The sequence below is a fragment of the Dermacentor variabilis genome, chromosome 11 (genome assembly GCF_050947875.1).
Source record: "Dermacentor variabilis isolate Ectoservices chromosome 11, ASM5094787v1, whole genome shotgun sequence".
NCBI classification, from domain to species: domain Eukaryota; kingdom Metazoa; phylum Arthropoda; class Arachnida; order Ixodida; family Ixodidae; genus Dermacentor; species Dermacentor variabilis.
The window spans coordinates 8,679,247-8,690,908 of NC_134578.1; the positions used below are offsets into that span (position 1 = coordinate 8,679,247).

Below are 11,662 nucleotides of genomic sequence, written 5' to 3' on the forward strand. Positions count from 1 at the left end.
TTTATTTATATTGGTAATCTCTATCAACCAGCACAAGCTTCAAGTTCCACTCAGGATTCACTGCTTACTACCTTCGGCTGAGGAGGAGCTGTCTTGGAGCGGCCACGATCATCGACGCCAGTGATTCACCCAGTCCATTGGAATAAAGGAGACGTGCTGCCCCTTCTATGTTGTCACATAGCTGAAACACCAATGAGAACATATAGAACGCCCGAATACTATCACAGCTAGATTTAATACACATACACACACACACAAAGAAATCACGAGCGCTCTGATCAGTTGGATAACAAGCACACAATCATCTGTGTCCAGTTCCGTTTTCCATCTGTTGTCATTGCTGTTGTCATTACTGTCTGTTTGTAATAGGTTTATTGTTTACGTATTCCTATTCAAACCCTAGTAGTATACAGGGTGTTTCAGCTAATTTGGGCTAAGCATTAAAAAAAACCAAACATACGCGCTATGTGTGTCAAATTGACGCAGTATTGTTCTGAGCCATATGGAGCATGGCATGATATATTTTCCAATCTACCAAGCTGGGTAATTAACAAAGATTGCTTAGTGAACATTTTCAATAGTAACGCTAGCGAAACATCTTCAATACAAAAGTTGTAGCACTTGTTCAGAAACATCAAATTATTTCATCTACGCTAACTGCCCTGTTTAATTTTTTTACAGCCTTTATTTGAAGTGTGTGAAATTTTAAAATATCACATGACTGTTGCCCGAGTGTTTTTAGTTCCCTCTAACTTACAGTGAATGAATTAGCAAAGGCTGCTCAGTGCACAGAGATCGATTGAACAGGCTGTCAGATACTGTGATAGACGTTAATTGACAAAAGGGGTGTGCTGTTTCAAGAAAAAAATTCTTCAACGAAAAACGGCCACCACATGCGAATGCGATATGGGACCGGAAACAGCATATGACGCAGCGCATGCATTTTTCTTTTCTTTTCGAACCAATGAAGAAACACGATGGAGGGAGCGAGGCTAGGTAATAGTGTGATGAAAGACAGAGATAAAAACCATGCTGCCTCTGGTCCCATATCGTATTCGCATGTGGCGGCAGCCTTTTCGATGAAGATTTTTTTTCTTAAAATGGTACGCCCTTCTTGTCGTTTAACGTCCATCGCAGTCACTGACAGCCTGTTCAATCAATCTCTATGCGCGCAACAGCATTTTCAACTTACATTTCAGGTCACTAAACATGCGGGGCATTAGCCAGCAATCACACGATATTTTTCTGTTTCACGCACTTTAAAGAAAGGCAGGAAAAATATTAGACAGGGCAGTTATCTTAGCATAGATAAAATAATCTGATGTTTCTGAACAAGCACTACAACTGTTGTATTGAATATTTTTCACTAGAGTTACTATTTAGAAGATTGATTAAGCAATCTTCATTAATTACCCAGTTTGGCGAACTAGGAAAAAGATATCATGACATGCTCCATATGGCTCAGAACAATACTGCGCCAATTCAACACACATAGCACCTACGTATGACTTTTGAACACTTGACCCAAGTTAGCTGAAACGCCCTGTAGACATCGACATGCAATGAACACAGACCTTAAACGCTTATGGACCCGAATATGTACAATACTTTCCCAATGAAACAACGCTATTTACAAGTTAGAAGCTGAACATCTTGACAGAATCACCTGCCTGGTTAAGTTAAATACTGGGGCTTATTAAACCAAATTCTTAGGAGCCAAACCAGCTCCTATCTCAGATGTTAACTGATAGGCAAGCAGCACAGCTGCACTGAAGAGCTTGATAATAGTCAAAGCTCAATATAATGAACGCAGATAGAGTAGAATCCCATTGATATTTTTTTTTAAGGGACTGCACAAAAAGAAACAATAACAGCTAGGAAAATGCAACAGAAGGAAGGCCGCAAATTGTCACAGCGACATCAGAAACAGCTCTGAATGACTGCCAGTACAGTTATTAGATGGCTCAGCGCTCGTACTGTGACCAGGGATGGTGTGCGCACGCATACAATGTTGTGTGATAATGGCCCCTTTCTAATCTTGATATGTTTCACCGCATAACAAACCTTTATTGCGGCGAAGCTGACTATAGAAAACTAGCAATAATGCCAGTCCCAAAATAAACGTATCCTTGCACATGTGCCATCATGTCTCACATAGTGGGCAATAAAACAGTGTACTCTTGTTAACCCTTCGAGGGTAGAATTTTTCTCGCAAGGCACGTGCCCCCGTGGTAAATTTTTGAACTGCAGTTTTCAGTAGTAGGAAATTACTGAAAACTGAGTTCATGCGGCTCCACAGAGATGGCCGCATCTCTCAACACCCAGTGGTGTCAACTGCGCTCGAAATATCAAACCTAAGATCTGCACCATACATAATTAGCAAAAACCCTCAAAGGGTTAAACGTGGAAGTAACTGGGTCTGTTAAGAACAGGTGTGCACGAATTGATGTGGCCACACGGCAATAGGAAAGTAGAATGTATAGAAACCAGAGTGCCGAGGAGCCAGACGGCCTAACGGAAATTTTGGCATTTCTTCTGCTCGAAATTCACAAAGGAGGACTCGAAAGGAGCGCTTGACCAGTGTGCTGGTGCGCAGCCCTAAACAAAGGTGTTGGTGAAGCACCTGTTGCAGCAGCGAAAGCGTCCCACAGCACAGGATGGGATCATGCACCGTTCGGGGCAGAAGCGACAGCAGGAGGGTGACAGACGCCCGATTCGAGGCCTGGTCCGGCACACTGCCATGTGGGATCTTTCTGCACAGGTGACAACCAAGACAAAAGTCAGGTGTAAACAAGGTGTACCCACTGCACTGCTGTGTCACAATGCGTCACACTGCTAAAAATACATTGTGCAATGTCACCCCAAAATACCGTATTCACTGAAATGTAGGCCAATACTTTTCCATAAAAAAAATAATGTAAGTCACCAACTTCAGCAAAGGCCGTATTTCTCCCCAAGCTCTTCACATCCTCTGCCAGGCATCACACTCTAAAGACAGCATAATCTCCCTGACAGGGATCCCGGCCCATATGGGCCCCGTCCACCCACACCTCCCCAATCTCAACGAGGTCACCCACTCCACCATTTCGCGAGGCCTAGTCAACCGCGCCGGAGTCACTGGAGATGAGCTGGACACCAGGGAGAATCTGACAACTTATAACGATCTTGTTAAGGCCTTTTACCTCAGTCGCCGAACCTTCCCCCTGCCTCACCCTAAATTCAGTGGGGCGCAGGCTACCTACCACCCTGCGTCTGCTACAAACAAACATGTACCCTTCACCCACCCGCCTTTACCTTATATTCCCAGACGTCTACACTACCCCCAACTGCCGGTGCTGTGGCATTCACCCGGCTACGATTCCGCATATGCTGTGGGAGTGCCCAGCACAGTACACATACACTAACACCACGACTCTCTTGTTGAGGTTGCATGAGGCTCTGCGGAGCTCCGCCCTCGACGACCAAACCTGGGCGACCCAGCACGCCCGTGAGGTGGCGGCGAGGCAAGCCCTCAACGTCCTTTCATGGGAGGCTTAGGCCCGGCCATCATCAAGTGCTGGTTGTACAATTAAATTTTATTCCTCCTCCTCCTTAACCCTTTCAGGGTCAATGACGTAAATATATGGCGCCCCAAACAAGTCCAAAATGGTCAATGCCGTATATTTATGGCGCTGTCTGTATGTTTAAAAAGCACGCCAATTTTCTAACTTACCTTTTCCTGGCATGTGCTGCCACTATGTGGGGATACAGGGAATTTCTTTTCTTGCGCCTCCCTCTCTCAGTTTTCGTTGCATGCTTTGTTTTAGAGCTAGCTTGTTTGCTCCGGCGTGTCTATATACTACCGCTCGTGCATCAGCGCGTGCGCGCAGGCGGGCATCGGTTAGTTTGGGTTTTTTTCCGCGGGCGGTTTCGGCTTCTTGCGCTCACAAAACTGATGGCTATATTATTACTAATCGCTCAAAGGGTGACCCCCTGTGACTCACTCGTTTATTGCTCACAGGGGCGCACATACGAAGGATGCTGCTATGCATGCATTTCCTTTTTTATTTCATTTTATTAATTTTTTGAGACTCGCGAAATCTAATTGCCTCTGATTGGTGATAAGATGAAGAGTAGCAGAAGTTTGTTGCAAGTTTTGCTTTTTTTTAACGGGCACACAATCACACATTTTCCTTGAGTGCACTCACCTACGCAGTTCAATTATGCTATGACGTAAATATTAGTGTAAGAGCAGGAACACTTGAGACTTGCAAAATATTCTCGTGTGCACGCTTTCTAAGCCTTGAACTATGTGTATAACAATGCATCAAATTTTTAATTCATATATGCTTTTCTTTTTTTATTATTGTTCTTCATGAATAAACAGTACATATTGTCACATGGTAGTGACGTATAAAGAACACAGTAGCAATACTGTGAAAGACAAAACTAACTGTTACTGGGCGAACCTGTGCCCACAAAAACAGGCTACACTTAAGGCACAACGATAGCGGCGAACACAGTCGGCGATCATCGAAAATCTGATCAGTGGGTCAAGTGCAATGACTTTTATATATCAGTGGTCAAATGTTCCACAGTAATAGCTGGGACCCGCGTGTCTTCCACAAAGTTCTACCCCATTCGCGTCGCGCATACATGCAATCAGATTACACAAGGTTCGGTGACAGACAGTGGATGGAACCATCGGTAAAATTCCAGAAACTTTCTACACATGCAGGTGCATCCTGCGCTGTGCAATAACATTTGTTAGGCGGTGAAACGTGGTCACCCGATAAAGATAAACATGTACACGTATCAATATATACCAATGCAAAATATTTTTTTCTCACTTTACGGTCACCCTAGAAAGATTATGGTAGTTTTTTATTTTATTTTTTTCGAAATCGGTCCCTTTGAAGAATTTAAATCTGCAATAAAAACAATTGACCCTGGGCGGTCACATATGGCGAAAAAAAAAAAACCCTGAAAGGGTTAAAGTCAGGGGTCGGCTTAAATTTTAGGATGAGGCTTGGCAGAAACCATCGGACATTACTGACTGCAGAAAGGTCAATGCCACAATGTGTAAAAAGACACAAAGAGAAGCAGGAATGTCTGTAACAATGGAGATCATAGAGCCAAATGTGAGGAAGGTCGCAAATGTTTGAGGCATCTCACAGAACAAGTTCACATGCCTGTCTACTTCGAAATGCTTTCAGAATGTCTACTTCACTTAGTCGGGTAGTGGAACTGGGTCACGATGGCACGGGATGAAATTCTTGCTCGTCTGACAATGCAAGCATTCTAAAAGTGCAACATCTCGACAATCTCGCATGTTCTTTTCACAGTCCAGTGCCTTTTTTCGTTTGGCTTAGATTTGAAGAAAGATTTTCTTTTTTTTTTTTCTTTTTTTTTTTTGACCTTCGAAGTTTCAGGTTTCAGCATAGAATCGATGCCAGCTTTGATTAGCATATATATGGTAAGTTCAGGACTAAATTTCAGCAAGGAAAACTTAAGCGACAGGTAGGGCAGAAGGGTGACAGGTCAGGTCTGCAAGTGCGTGCTCACCTGGCCAGATATAGGGGTCGGCCCAGCAATATCCGGCAGCACGACTGGACCAAGGCTGCGGTGGCTGGGTACTGGGCCAGCTGTAGACCGAGCAGCTGAAAGCCTCGCGCCTTGAGGAAGCGAGCCTCCACCTCCCCAGAGACTTTGCTCAGGTACACCTCCAGCACCTATGACATGGGAAGCAACTAGCATCTTGGCTTCCCTCATCACACTTGAACTACAAGTCAGTAAACCAGCAAACAGGTCTCTCTATTCTTTTTTTTTTTCTCACACAGGTCTCTCCATTCTTCTCATGACAGCCCCAGAGTTTTGAGCTAGGCAGTTGGTTTTTGGTCAACATGGTGAGAAGTGCAGACAAGGCACAAGGCAATAAACAGAAGAGCAGGAGTGCACCTGTCCTGCTTTTATATCTTTTGTGCCATCATCTGCATGGCTGACCTTATTAGGCAGAAGCTTCATGAAACACATTCCTCTTACATGTACAGTACAGGAAGATGTCACACCAGAAAACCACTTTACACTATAAAGGATATTTCACTGAAGGAAGACGGATAATTACCATATTTACTTGCATAATGAACGCACTTTTTTCCTGAAAAATATGCACAAAGTTGGGGGGTGCGTTCATTATGCGGGGTAAAATTATAAGCGATTTTTTTTGTTCCGCAATCACCTCTAAAAAGGTCAGTTTTGCCCGAAATGCGAACCATTGATTGCAATAGCAAATGTGTAGACAGCTACACGAAGTAAGGATAGTTATTTTATCAGCCATATAAACTTGCAAACATTCACTTCAACACAAACTGAGCGGCGAAAACGCAGCACACACAAAGGTATGAGCCGCCATCGGCTCACCTCAACCGCCCCCGCCCAGAACGCCTTGAATATAGGGCCCGCCGCAACACACAATACACAGTTGCTCCCCCCCACACACACACGGCCTTTTGCACGACAAAAGACGATGTCAAGATTGAGCCGCGATCGTCAGCTTCCGCTCTTTCACTCACACCTACACCTATGATGACGCTGACCACTGCAAAAATGCACCTGGAGCGTCCATACAATTGCTATCACAATAAAAGTAGGAGACGCGATACGACTGCATCCAACATGGCGTCCGACATACTCACACCCACCACACATCACATCAGATGCCAAACCATACCATGTGTCTCCTACTTCACGGCAGCAAGTTCACAGTGCGATCATTATGCAAGAAAAAGAAAAAAAATTGGCTTGATTGAAAAAGTGGGAGCTGCGTTCATTATACGAGTGTGTTCATTATGCGAGTAAATACGGTAAAAAAAATTAATTCTTTTTGTCCCATAGAGAGAAGTGAACAAAAAGCACTGCACAACAAGAGTACAACATGTATCACAAATATATGCACAATCCAGTGCACTCTTAAAAGGAATGCCTAATTAGTATTCCATCCCTGGTTGCAGCTCAGTTTTGATACAAAGAGGCCTGGAGAAATATACGAGGGCAGATCAGAAAGTGTTTGCCCCTATTTTGTTTTTAGTCACATTACGGCTGTAAATGCGAAGTCAACATATCCATTCCCACCAGTGGACCTTTCTCGGACCCGCCTTGCCTTATCTGCCGTTAGCTCCGCAGCACGACGTTGCTGTCAGATTGTTGAAGATGGCGGTTGTGCTTCACATGCCCACGGAATACAAGCAACGGAGTGCGATTTGCTTTCTATGGAGCAAGGGACAAACGCTTATCGAAATCCACAGGGAAATGCAGCCCACGTATGGGAAAAGGTGTCTCGCTTTGAGAAGCATGAGATGGTGGTGTTGTGAGTTCGCAAAAGGCTGTGATATATATATAGCAAAACTTTTATTTAAAAGGAAAAAAAATGCAGAAAGCGAGTGGGTGGAGCCCCTAGTCCAGGGCCCCACTGGCTTGAGCGGTCCGCCGTGCTTGGTCGAGAGTTGGTCGGCCTCTGCACCAAGGACAGCGAACGCTGTACAGCGTTGGGTGAATGGCATTTTTCAAATGAAGGTTTGGAAATGTGTGCATCTGTATTTGGCGCATGAGCATTCAGGGTGGCCAAGTGCGTCACTGACTGATGACAGGGACATCTCAAATTTAGTGCTGCAAGGGACAAATGTCTGAACCAGTGTCGGGACTATGAGGAAAAATAGTGTAAGGTACATAGAATAGTACACGTATTTGTCATTACCTGTATGTACCTTACTTTGGCTAATATAAAATAGGGGCAAGGACTTTCTGATTTTCCATCGTAGTTTATCAATATGCCTCTGAGAAATGCATCATATTGCAGCTAGGCGTCACGAGCCAGCGCTGAGAAAGAAGTTGTGACTGGAACGCGCGCTCAGCAAGAGGCAGGTGCTGAAGAAGAAAAGGAGGAAGACGCTGAGGACGCCAGCTTGAGTTTTTTTGCACGCCATCTTGTACAACTGTCTGTCTCGCTAATGCCAGGTACATCTTCCATTGTCTTTTCGTGACAATATCAAGCACTCACTCCCAGTAAAATTGACAAAATATGAAAATCCTGTTGGCTTGAATACTAATCCTGTGTTCCCTTTAGTAAGAATGGACCACACTGTACAAGTAAAACAGGTTTAAACACGACATGCTTCGCTAATACGTAGTAGCAGAAACATGCAGTTTTTGCATTTGACACCAAAGTAATGAGTGTTTCATTAGAAGTGTTAGCAGTTTCCTCTAACGGTTAGTGTTATAGTTACTTATCTTTCATATGATAACAAGCCAAAAAGATCTGATCGATATTCTACCTTGGATCTTGCATCAGCCACGAAAGAAAATGCGTGTAGACTGAAAAGTGTAGGGACGGTACAACCACATGATGTACAAGAAGTCATACTTACACACAGAACCTGGTTGCGAACCAATGCGTTCTCGTTATGAGCCAAGATTAGTAGTGCCTCCAGTTGAACAACCGGTTCAAGTTTCTCACGAACCACATTTTCTGGAGTGGCCGCCAAGATATCCTGCAACAACTTCAGGAGGCCTGCATTTCATGTTTTAAAGAACAAAAAGCACAAATATTCATGACTCCTAGTCTGACTGCAAGTTACGAACAAAAGCTGCAGCTGCAAGACAAAAAAGAAGAAAAAAATATCCAATTTAGCCATGAGCACTTCTTAATTTGTGTAATAGCTAAGTATATTGCAGTTCAATTGAACAGAGCTAGCAACACAAGTCCCCTGAATGCAAATTAAATGCATATTTCAAGAGCTCTGCACAAAAACAAAACTATCGTACAGCAGAATGGGTGAATTTCATCGAACCTATGAGTAAATAAAAAAAGTTAACACAAGCTAACCTATGGTCTTTCAGTGGGGTATAATTGGCTCATTTATAACTACTCATAACTTTTCTCTCTAATAGCTTTGCATCCCTAACAAAGGTACGAACAAACTTCCCAGCTAAACACTCTAAGAACAGTTTACACCCTTTGGCTTGCCCCTTCTGCCACACAAAAATAATCGTCATCTGCCTTGATGCGTTTCCTTTCTTTATTGCTGCGAGCCCAGAACATTCCAGTAACGAATGGCATGCGCGTTATCAGCATTGAACAGTTTACACCCTTTGGAGTGCCCCTTCTGATAACGCGCGTGCCGTTCGTCACTGGAAAGTTCCGGGCTTGCAGCGATAAAGAAAGGAAAGGCATCAAGGCAGATGACGATTATTTTGGTGTGGCAGAAGGGGCAAGCCAAAGGGTGTAAACTGTTCTTAGAGTGAACTTGAGATTTGGTGTTCATTGGCATGGCTGTAAAGAAAGTCATTTGTACATAGTGCCAGGTAGCACTAGATAAAGCTCACTATCGCTTGCAAGCTTCGCATAAAATTCAATTGCAAGCTAGTTGACTACACAGGAGAGGCAATTAATCAAGAGTTTAACTAAATGAATCTGAATCAAGAAAATGCATGTGCAAGAAAAAGGTGGCAAGGCTCAGTGACCAAGTCAAAAGAAGCCATTCAAACTTTCGGGCTCAAACAATTTTTGTTTGCAATGAGGCTGGCTTCATAGGAGGGTTGTGCTCACCAAACTCAACTTATATGCAAGACTGAACATCAAGTTGCTGATTGTCAAAAACAACCTTAGTACTCCTACCCGACCAGAAAACTTGAACAGTAGGTATGCAAAATTTGCTTTGTCACATGCTGAAACTTAGCATAGGAACATTCCAATGAAGTTAGCACAATAGTGAACAAAAGTTCCACAAAGGAATGAAAATTCCTATTTGAAATTGCTAATTGGCCAATTTTTTGTTTGAGGAGGAGCATTTGTAACATTCCTGCTTGTCTACATTGTCAAACGTGCTTAGAAGAATGAGCAACACCAGCAAGTTGACAATCGAGCTTAAAGGGTCCCTAGAGAGAACCAATAGGCTGAGCTGAATTAGTAAATTACACTTCTACAATGCCAACAAAAAGCCACTTTTACTGTCAGAGGAGGCTTGGTAAGCTGGAAAAAGCATAGAAACAAAAGGCAGGTGGCGACCCCACCTTGAAGTTCTTACACCAGCAAGCTATGATGTCGTTGATTTTGATCGCATCTGCTCAGGTCTAGATATATTCCTTATTTATCAGTAAAGATGGGCTAAAACGTATTCTAAAGATGCCAGAGAATAAACTTAATATGTCTCAATAACATTTATTACCACTACAATGGCCAAAATACAAGAAAATACTCTGAAAGTCACGACATCACACTGACATACTAGCACTCACAAGATTCAAAAAGTGAAAGTCTGGCTTTCGTTTTCTTCTTCTTTTTTTTTTGGAATCAACCTCTTACCACGAAATTAACAAATATTTGAGTTTTGGAAATACTTCTCAGCTTAACCTGGTTTAGCGTTTCTCTTTAGCATCCGTTTAAGGCCATTTTCATGACAATACGTTTATCTGATTAGATTACCAAGCACGAGCCCAGTCATGTCGTCCTCAACTTCCACCTGCTCTTCTTCCATCTCCGCCCACGGGTTGGGCGACAAGGGCACAGGTGATGACGTCATGGGATGCCGGATGCTGCTCTCAAATGGGCAGCTAAGCCTCGGCTGCTCATCAGTCCTGTCGTGGCTTTGGCCACTGGCTTCGATCTCTCCGGAGAGCAACAAGCTCAATGCTTCAGTGGCCGTTGGCTTTGGTCCTGGCTTGACCAGGGCCGGGCACGGCTGAGGCGGCTCTCCGTGAAGAGATGCCAAGTTCGCGTCGACCAAGCTGTTGCCGTCGAGGTTGTTGTACAGCTCGGCTGGCACGGCATTGGGACGAACCTTGACAACCTTCGGAGCATCTGAATACAAGAGGAAAACAAAGAGAAGACATTCCTACCAAAAAGTAGTAGGCACATGCACGAAATGCTTCTTTGTTATGTGCGTGTGTGTGTGTGTGTGTGTGTATATGTATATATATAGATATCAACCTGCTTAATTCGAACTTCCGGTTTATCCGAACTGACACTGTGGTCCTGTCAAAATTATGTGTATTTCCATCTGCGAAGACGCCCAGTAGTTGAAATGCTTAAGCGTTTGTGATCGTTAATTCAAACATACCGCGCCGCCAATCGTGCTCTCAGCCGCACAAACTAGCGCAGTGGCACCTCCGACCTGGCGGTGCAGCCAGCTCCTGCTCTTGTCTCCATTGCAAGTACAGCCTTTCGACGCACCGAAATTCAAAACATTTGACAGTAAAGCTGAGGTGTGAATTACACACGACTCTGGCCTTGAGGTGCAGCTTCACAGCAATAAAAATTCTGCCAAGAAGTGAAGCCAAACTTCCAGAACTGGTCACTCACGTGTTAGCTCAATGAGCATGCACTACCTAATACAGCTCTGCACGGAAGTCCTCCATTCAACAGCTCCCTTTATTCCGAACTTTGCTTAATTCAAACAAATTTTTGGCCCTCTCAGAGTTCAGATTTGGTTGTGTTACCTCCATAGACAAGAATTGTTATGCCGAAGTCACATCTGACACGAAAATACCTTCGTTGCAACCAATGTTCCTTATAATCGATACATTCATTATATGCAACCTTTATTATATCAGACATAAAAAGGTAGTTCGGTGGCTGTATATGACATTTTTGCTACCAGGATGCATATTTTGAGCCATGTGCAAACAA

General features: G+C 43.7%; 1 protein-coding gene across 3 annotated transcripts in view; it reads right to left on the reverse strand.

Moving 5' to 3' along the window:
• The window catches only part of mv (lysosomal-trafficking regulator mauve), a 108,514-nt gene that overhangs the window by 52,560 nt on the left and 44,292 nt on the right, over positions 1-11,662 (reverse strand). For all 3 annotated transcript variants that reach the window (XR_012824462.1, XM_075674779.1, XM_075674778.1), the window contains 5 exons: positions 10,460-10,834; positions 8,403-8,545; positions 5,545-5,711; positions 2,624-2,753; positions 72-181 (listed from right to left, as the gene is read on the reverse strand). Coding sequence is in view for 2 of the 3 variants with exons in the window: in XM_075674779.1 (XP_075530894.1) it covers positions 72-181; positions 2,624-2,753; positions 5,545-5,711; positions 8,403-8,545; positions 10,460-10,834 (925 nt within the window). In the remaining variant the exon portion in view is untranslated. The remainder of the gene's footprint in view (positions 1-71; positions 182-2,623; positions 2,754-5,544; positions 5,712-8,402; positions 8,546-10,459; positions 10,835-11,662) is intronic.